The 14,016-nt window shown below is 52.1% G+C and overlaps 1 protein-coding gene across 5 annotated transcripts in view; it reads right to left on the bottom strand.

Moving 5' to 3' along the window:
* SIK3 (SIK family kinase 3) overlaps window positions 1-14,016 on the bottom strand; it is a 69,825-nt gene that overhangs the window by 17,304 nt on the left and 38,505 nt on the right. For 3 of the 5 annotated variants that reach the window (XM_068418427.1, XM_068418422.1, XM_068418425.1), the window contains exons 3-13: window positions 13,489-13,552; window positions 8,477-8,638; window positions 5,316-5,440; window positions 4,517-4,640; window positions 3,269-3,387; window positions 2,797-2,907; window positions 2,490-2,633; window positions 1,833-1,913; window positions 1,611-1,720; window positions 818-971; window positions 179-334 (exon numbers count right to left, since the gene is read on the bottom strand). In XM_068418427.1, coding sequence (XP_068274528.1) covers window positions 179-334; window positions 818-971; window positions 1,611-1,720; window positions 1,833-1,913; window positions 2,490-2,633; window positions 2,797-2,907; window positions 3,269-3,387; window positions 4,517-4,640; window positions 5,316-5,440; window positions 8,477-8,638; window positions 13,489-13,552 — 1,350 coding nt within the window. The remainder of the gene's footprint in view (window positions 1-178; window positions 335-817; window positions 972-1,610; window positions 1,721-1,832; window positions 1,914-2,489; window positions 2,634-2,796; window positions 2,908-3,268; window positions 3,388-4,516; window positions 4,641-5,315; window positions 5,441-8,476; window positions 8,639-13,488; window positions 13,553-14,016) is intronic. The other 2 variants (XM_068418424.1, XM_068418426.1) reach the window with 1 other exon arrangement.

The raw sequence follows: 14,016 nt of genomic DNA, 5'->3' as shown, positions 1-14,016 counted from the left end.
CCCGCTGCTCCAGAGCGGGCAGCCTTTGGAAGCAAGTGGGCACACTCCCTGCAGTGCTCCACACTGCTACGACTGAGCCTGCTGCTGTCTGCTGTGACCCCGAGGCAGGCACCTCTGCCTGCGGGAGAAGGTATTTATAAGCACGGCACCGATTCTCTTCTTCCCTTCTGCTACTCACTGGCGTCATAGTGACGAGCGGGGACGGCCCCCGCGGCCGTTTGAGCAGCTGCTGCGCGTGGAGCTGGATGTTGGCTCCGCCGTCGGACGCCCGCCGCCCCAGAGGGCCCATGCCGTTCAGCAGCTGCAGGGTGGGGGGCTGCAGCAGGGACTGCTCCTGGGGAGCACAGACAGAGCAGTCACCGACCCCGTACCGGATCCTTCTGAGCCCCAAGGTCACAAACCCGACATTAGCACTAGAGAGGACGAGCCTTCCGGGCTCCAGCAGAGATGAAGGAATATCACCAACACCTCAGAGCTGTCATGGGGCAGAGAGAGGCAGGGTCAGTGGAAAAGCAGTGTTTAACTCTCCGTTTCCCTGCACTCTGCTTCAGCTGCCAGGCAGGCTGCAGCCTGCAGCTCCAGAGCCAGGCAGCGCAGCCCTGTTTCTCCCCAGCCCATTAATTAATTTCATATTGCGGTGTTCTGTCATGCTTCAGCTTTCCAAGTAGCCCACTAGAATCATACCTAAAGAGACAGCAAGAGGGGAAACCGTGAAGCTTATGGAGTCCAAAGAACAGGCAAACAGAGCGAGCACAAACACCCCCCCCACGCTGGTGGGGCAGAGAGTGCGGCAGGGAGCACGTGTGTCGGTCAGTACCTTGTACTCCAGCTGACCCGTGGGCTGCAGGTTCTGCCTAGGCAGCACATTGTGCATGAAGTTCATATTCGGGGTCACCTGCAGGAACGGAGCCTGAGGAGCGACACGGGGGAAGCCAGGCAGGAGCTTCTGCAGGTCTTCCATGACTTCCGTCCTGTGCAATCACATTTACAGACAGGTGAATTAGCAGGGACATGAAGAGAACCACCCACGGGCCCAGGGCAGGCACCTTCGCTTCACAAGAAGGCTTCTTATTGCTCTGGAAAATGCTCACAGAGAGCAGCCAGGCCGCTCTCTGGTTTTTATTTGTCCCTTTTCCCCCTCCAAGCTGAGATCTGCCAGAAGTAGCTCTGCATTAACCTCGATCACATTTATCACAAGAACTTTACTTAGGATGTGGCAGCCGTGCAGCTTAGGTGAGAAACTGGCCTGCACACCAGTGAACACCACTACAGCTTACACAGAGCTGATCAGGAAAAAGAGAGGGGAAACATCCCCTCAGCTGAAATACTAACCGAGTTGTGCAATGAGACTAGGACATTTAAAAGAATACTTTTGCTCAAGAGACACCTCGAACTTCTTTCTCCAGAAGCTGGAGACCATTGCCAGTCCAAAAGGTGTCAACTCTTACACACCAGAGAGCCCACAAGTCCCCTTGAAGCATTAGCCTCTCCTCTGCCAAGGTAGTGCATGAATAAGCCTGGGACACCTCAGAAGGACCAAAGTCACGTGCTAGGAGTGAACCTCCAGGTTCCCCTACTCCTCCCTCAGGGAGTTAGGGTGCAATACTAACCGTGGGTCAGCTACTCCAACTGTGTGCCTCCTCATGGAGAGGTAACGGACCAGGGCTTCAGGCGACGGCTCTTCCCCTTCGTCACTGTCCAAGTTCATTGTTCCATCAGTCTGGGGAGGCAAAACGTTGCACGTGTTGAAATAGAACGTGAGGATCGAGCAAAGGGCTTCAACGTGAGCCCGGGAAAAGAACCTGCAGGGGTCCCCGAGGGGTGTAGCTCACCTCCACGATTTGGTTTTCAGGGTTGATGAGCTGGACTTGGGGCACATTGATGCTCACGGTGTTGCCTGTCTGTTCTGTCTGCTGAGCAGAGATCGAAGTGAGAGGACACGAAGCTAGCATCTCTAACGACCCCTTTACAAGCACTGCTGGGTTAACACCAGGGCACAGACCTAACCACCAGGGCACAGGGAGGTCACCCTGGAGCCTGTGAAGATGTGCTTAATCGTGATTCTCAAGGGGTTGCCTCACTTCCCCTCCTCCCTTCTGTTCAGGCAGGGTCAGCATCTCTTCTGCTTCCCTCATGACCTGGCCTCTCTTAAAGCCAATATTCATGTCTTGGGACAGCAGCACAAAGTGAAGAGGCAGCACGGCACAGCAGCCCTGCTCTGCAAACCCCAGCTCCCAACCAGTAACCCGCACGCTGTCTCCTCCTGTCACTAAGCTGACACAAGACTTGGCCTGAAGGGTACTCGCTACACCCACAGCCAACGAGCAAACTGTTCCTATCTCAGGACTACAGCACCCTAAATACACACAGTTCTCGGGCGAGGAACGTTTTGCCACACGTGCCAGGATGAGGACACCCATGAGCAAGCCTGAGTTTAGCAGGGGAGGGCCTGGCCGGCCTTCCAAGGACACGGTGCCAGCAGGACCCACCTGGATGTTGGCAGAGGTGGGGAAGGCCATGGTCCGCGGTACGCTGGGCGATGCTGCGATGCGCAGGTTCTTGTGCCTCTTCAGGCGGTCGCAGAGCAGGCTGTAGATTGCGCTGTAGTGATCGTACGCGTCGGTTCTTAACGACTGAAAGGGGACAAGGAGAAAGCGGTCAGTTCTTTTTGTCCAGCAAGAAACCACGCTCCACACTGTGCTGACTGCTCCGTTACCAGAGGCGAGAAGCGACCAACGCGGCCACCTGATCTCCCAGGGGAAGAGGCAGGGCACGCCTGCCGGCTGCGTGTCCCACCTGAACGGTGCGCTCCTTGTCCAGCCCCATGTCCGCCATGGCCAGCAACACGTCCTCATTCAGCGGCTCCAGCTGCCTCTCGCTCTTCAGGTGCTGACACTCCGCTATCAGCTGCAAGGGCACAGACACACCTCAGTCCTGAAGGCACACGGACGAGTCCCAGCGCGCTGCAGGACCAACGCACCGGGCTCCGGCTGCGAGCTGGCGGCAGCTCTGAGGGCTGGTGGCACACCGATTCAGAACCCAGTGCCCTGGGCTCTTGGCGCCAAGGGGGAAGATAAAAGTGTACGGAGATGAGGAGCGATGTGGAAAGCAAGACCAGGAGACACAGAGAGCAGAAAGGCAGCACAGCAGAGCTCGGCACGAGAGCTCTCAAACAGCCAAACTGCAGCACGACGTGCCCCGAGCCCGCCTGCAGCCGGCAGGCCCCGAGCACACCCCGCGCTCACACCAGCTCGCTTCTGCTTCTCACCCTGTCAAACTCGGCGTCAGCCTCCCCGAGCTTCATCCACTTGTGTTTGCAGATCTGCTCCATGGAGAGCCGCTTGCTCGGGTCCAAGACCAGCATGTGGCGGATCAGCTGCTCACACTCTGCGAGGGAGAGAGAGGCTGAGGAGCCCGCGGGAGGGACCCGGCTGCGGCAGGAGGCAGCCTGCGCTGCGAGGGCCAAGGCGACACAGGACACCAGACACAGCAAAGACATCGCTGCTCCTTCGGCACCTCGCACATCCCCAACAGCCACTTTGCTGCAGACATTGATTTCCCCAGGCTGGGAAGGAAGGAGGGAGGGAGGGAAGGAAGCCACCCAGGCCAGCGGGCCCCTGTGCTGTGTGCCGGAGCCCCTAGGTGGCACGCTGTCACCCTGTCCCTCCCCGCCAAGCCACCAGTGGTGGGGGGACACCACGGGCTTTGGGGGGTAGAAAGGGCAAAGTATCCTCTGAACATTCCCCGCTCAGCAAGAGCTCACTGCGAGGGATTTCTCCACCGTGTTACGTGTGTGCTGTCACCGTGGGGACGGCCGAGGCGCTCCCCCGTTTGGGGCAGGACCTAAGCTCGCTTTAAAAGCAGCACGTGTTTTAGCAAACTTTTTCTGCACGAAGAGAACCTCTTCCCCAAGTAAGGTGGCAAGCGAGGAAGCTTTCAGCTGGGAAACTCCACGAAGCCCATGCAAAATTACTCCTTAACCTGAGAGCAGGCAACCGCAAATCTACGTAAGGCTCGTTCTTAACTGAAGCTGGTTTTATCGGAGAATTAATCACACTTTTCAAAACCAAGAGTTATTACTAAAGCATTCAGAAGCATTTCTGCAGAAATAGGATGTCGACATTCATCTCTGATGGGGCTATGGCTGGAAATTCATGTGCCAGCATGCCATAAAGAGCTTCTGGTCTACAACAGGTAGAGGGAAAGCCTCGGTATTCCTACATCACCGTTCCATTTTTAGCTTTCACATCTCCCAAAAGTTAGAAAGACTACATCTTTGCTAACATTTTGCTAGAGTTTGCACAGTTCTATACATGAAAGCTGAGATTTTAAGTAAGACTACGTTGGTTTCTAAATTCTAGGTTGAGAACTGATTTTAGCTTTCGTTACAAACCACCATCCAGCGGATAAGCTTCCTGGCACACCACTTTCCTGGCATATCAGTCAACTGGTACGGTGTAATTTAAGTGCTCCACAGAATCTGTAAGCAGAGACACGACCAGCACGCACCCCTTACCTGTGGACATGAAAAACGGAATGCGAAACTTCCCGCTGAGCACCCTGGCCCGCAGGTTCTGCAGCGTGCTCCCGTCGAAGGGCAGGGCGCCGCAGACCAGCACGTACAGCACCACGCCGAGGCTCTGCGCCCAAAACAGAGGTCGCGTCAGCAACGCCAGAGGGAGAGACAGAGACTGCGGTTGATGGTGTTTAAAGAGAATAAAAGAATAATAAAGGAGAAAAAGCAAATCCCATTGGGATGGACCTCGCTGGCATCTCAGGCCCAGGCCAGCTTAAATCCGCCTTCAAAGTTCAAGCCCGATTTAGACTTTCTTTGGAGCCCCAGAAGCCCACAGCCCCAGGAGAAGAGGCAGGCCAGCAGGCGACCCAGGAGCGCTGCAGGGCAGAGCAGGCTCTGCGTGCACAGCTAGTGCCGTGGAGGAGGCGTCCCAAACCTCTGCACTAAGGTGCTATCTGTGAAAGCCTCGTGGAGCAGAACTTGGAGCTTCCTCTTTCAGCTCCGCCAGATCAAGCCCTACTACAGTAAACACTTCACCATTCAATAGCAAAGTGAACCATATTTTTGGGAAACTACATTAAACGCATTTCTGGGCAACTCATTTTTGGCACCATGCTTCCCAATAAAGAAAACACGTGACACAGTAGCCACAATAAAATTTTATCAGTATTTCTTCAAAAAACACTTTTTGCCGTATCAGGGGCCTTTCTCTGAGCCATGTACCGAGTATTCAGGAAGCAAAGCCAAACACAGAGCAACACTGAGACCAAAGTAAGAGAGAAAGAGGTTCGTCGCCTACCCAAATGTCCACTTTTGGCCCGTCGTATTCCTTGCCTTCAAAGAGCTCTGGAGCAGCGTAGGGAGGACTCCCACACCACGTTTTAAGCAGCTGACCAGGTGTGAAGATGTTACTGAACCCAAAATCTGAAAGAAGCAAGAGGACTGATTAGAGGAACACGATCCACTCCACTGTCCAGAACAAACGGTATCTCACCTTGAGTCTGGTAAAGTCACACACGATCCCATAACAGTAACTGACACACACATGGCAGAGAAACGAGAGGGCAAGAGAGGCAGGAAGAGTGAGAGCAACGCTGAAACCCCCTGGACAGGGGGAAACTTCTCCCCATACCGAGACAAAAGATGACCCAGCACTACCAGTGGCACATCTGCTTCCTACAGCGTAAAACACCCCGTTTGAACAACCTGCAGCACAACACCATGAGTTAGACCTGCGGCACGTACTACAGCCCTCCTGCCTTTGCTTAGCACAATGCAAAGGTCTTCCCAAAAGGTTGCTCTTCACTTCTTACCCACGTGATTTCCATGCTGGAGTCAACACACCAGCAATCAGATCAACTAGGGTAGCTGCAACTCAGGGGGATGGTTTGGAAGGAGGCTTCCACCTCAAAGTCAAGAAATCCCACATAAACCTTGAATGTTAATTTCCAACTTTCAGCTTCTCCCATGTCAAGTTTCATTAACTTCACACAACCTCGTTAGGGCCAGGGCAGCTGCCAGCAAGGACAGAATGCAGACAAAGGGAAAAAGAACGGGAAATTTTGGGTTTCCAGAAAGCACTACAGGAGCTGGAAACTTTGGTCATGGTGGGCAGCTCTACAATCCACGTCAAATCAGCCAACAGCAAATCATAAATCCTGGAAGAGAAATTAAAAGAAAGGTCTTAACCTCACAGGCAGTCAAGCATCAGCTAACGTGGGCACTAATGGCATTCTCTGCTAATTAACCTGCCACCCCCTGGCACACCGCTGGGACTTGCACTGGGAAGAGTGAAGAAATCAAAGTCTGGAGCCAAGAGAAACGAGCTGTTTCTTATAAAAAGAAAGAATCCTCACTAACAATTTCTTTGCTTTTCACCTCAATTGACTAAAAGCAAATTCACAGCCCCAGAGAGGTGTCCCCACGTCCCCTGGACGAGGTGTCCTCGGGAGCAAGCTCTATCGGAAGGAGCAGTGCCCCAAAGCTGGGCTGCCAGCTGCTGTGCCCACATTTCTACTAGAAGTGTGCCAGCAGGAGGGCGAGTGACACTGATGCACGCGGACGGGGACCCACAGCAGTCGGTGCTACCAAAAAGTGGGCCCAGGCTGTCACACTTCCTCAGAGCAGAGCTTCAGGGGCTGGCTTTGGTATCGGCGCAGCAGGGACGTGTATCCTCAGCAGGTGAAGGAGCAGGCAGGCTCTCCACACGAATGCTAAGCAATGCACAGATCAGGTTCCTCCCCAAAACCATACCCAGGAAGGGCCGGGTGTTCAGCAATCATCTCAGCTCCTGGCTGAACCCTCTGCCCGGGAGCACAAGGGAACACAGTGCCAGAAGCTACTGACTGAGCCTTTGAGAAGGTACGCTGGAGAGAAAGCATCCATGGGAAAAATCAGCGCATTTCTGTAGTATTTATTCTGGGAGGTCTGCTGGGAAGGAGAGCAGTTGCTATCGCTTCTTGTTTTGCTCTTGAAACAATGGAAGAACTGGTGTCAAGTTGTAATTGATGAGTTATAGGGACCAAACTTAACACTTGGAAAATCCTATACCATAAATCAGCTTTTCCAGGCTACTTTGCAAATCACTACTGCATCTTCCTGCCAAGCAAAACACTGCCACCACCAGGGTGGGAACTATCTGCTAGAGTCCATTCTGGGAGCAGAGATTTGGAAGCAAAATAGTTTCCAACTCCCTTAGATTTAAAAAAAAAAGTTTCCACAGTTTTCAGACATTCACAGAGCTTGTCAGCATGCTCGTGGGGACACGTCTTTAAGAAATCCAGTCATATTGCACTTTCTACCTGGGTTAGTTTTTAACTTTTCTTTTTTTATGTGCTAGGCACCATCCCCCCAACACACAGACCAGATTTTCCCCCCCGAACACAAGATGGCCTCAAGTCACTAGTGCATCCATTCGGATAAAGCAGATACCAGCAGATGCTGCTTGCACAGACCTCCCAAACAGCCCTTCCCGCAGGAGCTCTGGTACCTGCCACCCCCCCTTCCTTTTTTTAAAAAATCAAGTTACAAACCCTTGTAAAAGCTGACAAGGTCTCCGAGGAAGTTATCACGAGACAGGGCAACACAGTGCTTTCCAAAACTGCTCTGCTACGCATTAGGCTCTAGGAGAATTAAATGGTAAGTAGGAGCTCTTCCAATCCCAGAGCCCACTAAACGAGCTGACCAGGGCGTGTTAAATCCTCTTGTTTCAAACATAATCCCACAAAGCTAACTAAAGTCAAGCCCAGGCAGTGCATCGCGAGCTCAGCAGCCAAGGCTCAGCCTCGTGTACAGGAGGACCGCAGACACGCAGGCCCGCGTTAGGTCAGCCTAGAAGCTGCCCAAGGTGCACGCTCTCTGGAAGGGCAGCTATTAGCAAAACCCCGCTGCCCAGCACGACACTGGGAACTGACTGTGACAGCCTGTTTGTTCAGTGACTTCAGCTTCTCCCCCTGCAATGACTAAAGCACCCACCGCACCGGGGCTAATTCTCTTGCTCCGTCAGAGCGCGGAGCGGAATGATTCCAGCAGTGCTGTTTCCCCTTCACTGCTCTACCACAAACGCTGTCATCCTTGCTTGCCATTCCTTCTCTCTCACCTAGTCTGACCTGCTTCAAGCAAGTCCCAAACTGGCAGCAGGACTCAAAACAAGGTCAGTGTTTTAATATGCTCTCGCCCATTGGCCAGCCGATCAGAACACTGCAGCACCTATAGCCACATATCTGCCGATGAAGCCAAACTTTCTTTCTTCTTTTATTTTGCACTACTTGAAGGGAGACATAAATCTCCTGGCTACAACCTGGCAGTTTCAGCTCTGGGCAGCAGGCCACACAGAAATCCAAAGCTTCCTTTAGCTGCACTGGGCTTCCTTCTCCCTGAATACCTGGAAGCAGCCAGTGCCTACATTTATGAACTGCTGAAAGCAGCTGCCTTCCTCCCACACCGCCGGTCTGAGCTCACCTGCTATTTTGATGTTCAGGTTAGCATCCAGAAGCAGATTCTCTGCCTTCAGATCTCTGTGGACTATATTACGACAGTGACAGAAGTTGACAGCAGCCACTATTTGCTTGAACTTTCTCCGGGCTTCCTTCTCGGCCATCCGCCCGTGGGCCACCAGGTGATCTGTAAGGGACAGAGCGCAGAACAAGGCGGTTATTGACACGGGGAGCACAACCCCGACGGGGGCTTCTCACGCCTGCAGCAAGCGGTGCAGAGGATGGAGACGGGAACGACTCCAACACCAGGCGGGGTCACTGCTGAAGCCCCACGGAAAGGGGCTCTGGCACACCAGCCCGTCCCTGGGCTGTCCCCGAGGGAACGGCTGTAGAAGCACAAGCCTTCCTCTGCTTACAGGACAGCTGATGGACTGGCTGGAGAATCACAACTGTTTGGTGACAAGTGTAAAGGTTTTACAATATTTTTCTCCATTGAAATAAAAATAAAACCTGCTCAACCTCTGTAACAAGAGGCACTAGTAAGCCAGACCCCGGGGGTCTTATCTCCTTGCCCATTTCAAGACAGCTGGGCCATCGGGTCAACGCCAAAAGGCTTCTGGCCAAAACCAGGCTGAGGTAGCTCATTTCGCTCCATAAACTCCGTTCAGCTGGAGGGCTCGACAGAGATACCTGTTCTTGAAAATAACAGAAATAAATCCCTTCTGAAGGTTTCTCATCAGGTGGTTGTATTTTTCCCAGTCGCCCATTAATTAAAATACCTGCGACATAATTGACTTGCAGTAAATACTAATTACCAAGATCCATCAAGGCAATTCTGCTGGCTCCTGACTGCACAGCAACCTACTTCTCTACCTTTGACTACTCATGTTGTGCAACAGAGTGAAGTTGTCAATTACGTTTTATTCATCGGATAAACTTATTCCATGAGCAAACTGAACCAGAGCTGGGGAAGGAAATCCATCACCAATCCCAAGAGGACCCTTGACTGCCGTGCTAGGAGAAGCAAAGTTTACTCTCTCAAACAGCCCCATCACATTTTGTTAGGTCACTTGCACGGTCACACATTTGTTACTCTGAAGAGCTGGGGGACTGACAGGCAGAGTTAAGCAAGGGCCTGCTCCAGTTTAGGCATTACCCCGAGCAACAGAGAGCAGCTCAGCTCCTGAGCAAGCCAAGGGCATTCACACCTTTCCCTCTGCTCCGACTGGGAGCACAGGCTGCCGGTACAGCAAGCGCTCGTCAATCCAAGTGCAAGGCTCCAACCTCTCAACGGTTTTGAGAATATTTTAGAGATTCTCCTGCAGGCCAGAGATCAACCCCAGCTCCTGCAGCAGGCGTCTCTCTCCAAGGCTCTCCTAAGCACTTTTGCCCCAGCCAGGTTCACCTGTCCCCACGCACGGACAGTGACACACGCCGTTCAGGCCGGCGCCGTTCGGCCTCTTGCTCTCAGGGGCTGCCCTGCCGGACGTCTGCTCACGCAGAAAACTGCTGCCCCCTCTGTTAGCCAGTCCTGCTTAGGCTGCAAAAAACCCTTTTTAGGTTAGCTGTGAAATTTCACTTTTCATGAAGAAATGCGAGCGGCGGCCAGTGCCCAGGCTCTGCACGTAGGCGCAGCGCTTGGAGACCGCTGACATTTCTGCACAGGCTCCAGAGGAAGGACAGAAACAATGAAGCTACAGAATACTTCACATACCAGCAAGGGCAACTGTGTGCCAAAATTAACCGTTGCAAGCTTAGTCTGCACAAACCTCCCGTGCAGCAGAGGTTGCAGAGATGACCTGAATGCTGAGCTGGGCGCCCACGCACCGATCGAGTGCACCAAGGCGCTGTTCTCTGGACTCACATGAAGCACCTGATGCTGCTCTCTGCATTAAAAAAAGGGGTGAAATCCTGCACTGAAGGAAAAGCATCTTCTGGGTGAGAGACGGGAGCAATACACGAGTTTCCACTCTTCGCCTCTAGACAGACCCCTCGCGCTTTCGAGTCGCTTTCCGTCTGGCAAGCGAGCGCTGCTGAAGCTTCACATCCCCTCCGTGTGGTGGGTTAGGCTAAATTATTTCCAGCCTTGTGATCTCAGAAGCAGCCTGACCTCCTAGAGCGCGGTACCACGTTAACGTGTGTGTCCAGCTCACGCTCAGAAAGCTCAGGGCAGGCAGGAGGAGATGGGAGAAGGGGCAGAGCCAGCAGGTGTGCTGGCCACATTAACCAGATGGTAATTTGGGCACGTTTTACGAGAATTTTTGTTAATTAACCAAGTACCCGCCTTCTTGTCAATGAGGACTGCACATTATTTACAGGATTCTCAGTAAACAGCTGAAATCAAACCAGACTTTTAAACTATATTCTGTTTGACCTCAAAAAAGGACACTCGAGGGACCTGGAACAAAGAGCACCCTGTGTGTAAAAGGAGACATCCAGTTGTTCCTGATGTCAAACCAGCAACCCAACCACACACAGAACACGCATCGGGACAAAAATAACAGTTTACACTGTACTCCTTAAGCCCACAGCAGAAGCAAGTCTTCTCCCTGATCCCCCTGCACCGCTACGCAAACAAAGGGAATGATCAAAACGTTTCCAGTAAGAGATGAAACAAAGACACTCACTGCAGCGCTTGGCCACTGCAGGAGCTCTCAGGCCTTTACTGGAAATCCAGATAAACGGCCTGTAAAGCTGTCCTAGGTGTAACCCAGGAGAGCTGCAGAGCTCACAGCAACAAGGGACGAGCAAGGCCAGCATCCAACACCGACTGACACCGTGGCCATTTAGAGAAACTACCATTCTTTCAGCTAAAAATGCCATCCTACATTGCTGCCTAGGTAATATTTACAGTTGTACAGTATGGTTTAAACCTCTGAAAGTCTTTTTAAAGTATCAAGGGAAACAACCTAAGATTTACTTCTAACAAAACCTTGTGGTTCACGGAGGTGTCACGCTGTATTTCAAACTACACGAGGCATTCAGCCTTACACAGCCTTTAGCACCCAGAGAACCTCGGCTGTCAGCCCCCTCCGCTCCTGCAGCTCAGCACTACACGTGTGCATTACAACCCAGGTCACGCAGAGCTGAGACCGTCAGGAGACAAACGTGCCTGTGCTGAGCCGTTAACACCGAGGATCCCGCGGTGCCCAGACGCCGTGACGGCGGCTGCACTGCCCACACGCAGCGAGCCCTGCAGCAAGGCTGGTGATCCCTAACCAGCCCACCATGAAAGGGACGGGCACGGCATTGGAGAAACACGCAGAGTTTACCCTTAGTAACAGGTACGCCTCGGCTTCTGCCGCTGCAGGACACCACGGAGGAGCGCCGACATCCCTTCTCTCAACAGCATGAGGACGTGAGATTCGTCAGCACTGGAGATGCTGACGGCTGCAAGGAAACCTCCCCAAAACGGGCTGCTGTTTCCTCCCGTAAATTGCTTCCGCTGTTAGAACAAAGTCCTAATGGCTCCCCAGGAAACCCTGATTACACAAAGCTGAGACTTCAGTTTCACCCTCTCTGCTCTAACGCCAAGGGTGCGCAGGGCCTCGTGCAGCGCCTGAAAAGGCTCAAAGCCAGCTAGCGGGGGCACAGCCTCGTGGCGTCGGCCTGGAGAACCGTCAGGGCCGTGAGATAACTGCCTGCTCCCAGCCACCAACGAGGACAAAGTGCTGGGCAGTGTAATGGCAGTCAGCCGTGCTGATGAGCTGGATGTGCTACAGCATAAAATACTTCAGAGAGCAATTAGATTTTCACTTCGACTCGTGTAGACGGCTATTTTTGTAAGCAAGAGAAGTCATTCCAAGTGTGTATATGAGCTAGCACATAGTTCTGGATTTCAAACAAGATGAGCCTGTCTGCCAAACTCAACAGAAGAGGGAGAAAAAGCACAAAGTGATTTACGCTTTCCCGCGCTGACCCACACGCAAGCGAACTCCAACACACGCTCAAGCGCTTTTGCTGCAATGACAGCTTGTTGCACGAGGTAAGACAAATTTCACGAGCCTGGAGAACTGCTGGGTGTCTAGCACCGTGATCCCTGTTTGAGGAAACCAGCGGAAGACTCAGCTGGACAAAGTCAGGTTTTTGACCAGGCAATAGACACTTGCCAAACATCAGCTGCTACTTGTTTCTTCCCTCCGCCGTCACCTTCTCAGAGAAGAAATCCAAAGGACACGGACAGTGGTGAGCAGAAGACATGACAACCATCTACAAAGGGACTGAGGAACTGGTATTAGATTATACTCACTGGAAACCAGCGTTTTTCAGCTCTAGTTGTCAAGCACGATTTTCCCCTCTTTTCCGAGGCTCACGCTGGCTAAGCTAGTAAAGACCAACCTCGCAAAGTTCTGACTCTCGTCTGGCACAACGCTCCAGCGTGTACGTAAATCTCTATTCCTACAAGTTTTCCTATTGGCCACGGCAATAAAACAAACAAATTAATAAATCACTCAACAGCTCTTGCACTTGTGCGGCACAGATACTTTTTTCCCTTTAAAGAACAGCTTCTGTGGTCAAGAAAGCTCAGCCAAAACATTGTTAGCAGACAATGGAGTTCAGAATGGATGTAACTAACACATGCGAAGATAACATCAGATATCACGAAGATAAGAAAATACACGGTTTTGAGAACAAACTACTCCAGAGCCACGGGACAGCCTGTTTCTTTGAAAGCTGCTAACACACACCGACATTTCCGCTATCGTCAACACGCTGCGTAGAACTTGCTGGAAAGTAAAGTATTCAGCAACACTTTAAAACGCAACTGGGTGACTATTCCCAATATCTTCAACCCCAAAGTCAGCATAAAGGAGGAGCAGCACCACCTGCCAATGAAACCCCAAGAAGAAAGAGAGGTTGTGGAAGTTATTTTCCATCAAGTTGGTGTCATTTATTTCTTTACCCCTCTTGTCAGTGGAAAGTTTTCAGGCTGAAGGGCATCTCTCAGCTGAAACAAGAGAGCGTGGCAGCTATTTTCAGTTTCCTGTAGTTGCCCCAGTGCATTATCTGATTAAAGAATGCAATAAACGTACTTACCAAATATTTCCCCTCCACTAGCGTACTCCGTCACGAGATAAATCATCCTCTCCGTCTCCATAACCTGGGCGCAAGGACAGAAAAGGGACAGATAAGGAGACTGCCGTGTGCAACAAGAAACGAGGTGACTTGCAAATGACTCAAGACCTATTAGACATAAACCAGAGCTCGGGCTTTGCTTTAGGGAGTCCCCGTGTCTCAGCCAGGTACCACCGCATTTCTAACAGTTTTTAACACGTTTTTAAGAGAGAATTAGGATTTTGGGGCCGGTGCACACCAAGGCCAGCAACACATTAGATGGGATTTCTGTAAAGGACCAGGCACCGTGCAGGCAAAGGCAGCGAGGGGCTGACAGAGGCCGGCGCCACGCTCAGCACAGGACGCTGAAGCATACGCCCGATTTCTGAGTGTGGTCCTGACACCCTTCGTGTAACTACACTCCAAAGAGACCTCAGAGTCCTGAACAGCTTCTAGGAGAGTCCCTATCAGGACGCAGAAGAGAAGAAAAACACAGGGCAAGGCACTATA

The sequence above is a fragment of the Nyctibius grandis genome, chromosome 25, assembly GCF_013368605.1.
Source record: "Nyctibius grandis isolate bNycGra1 chromosome 25, bNycGra1.pri, whole genome shotgun sequence".
Classification (NCBI taxonomy): Eukaryota; Metazoa; Chordata; class Aves; order Nyctibiiformes; family Nyctibiidae; genus Nyctibius; species Nyctibius grandis.
The sequence above is the reverse complement of the archived record's forward strand: the minus strand, read 5'-3'. Positions and strand labels throughout refer to the sequence as shown.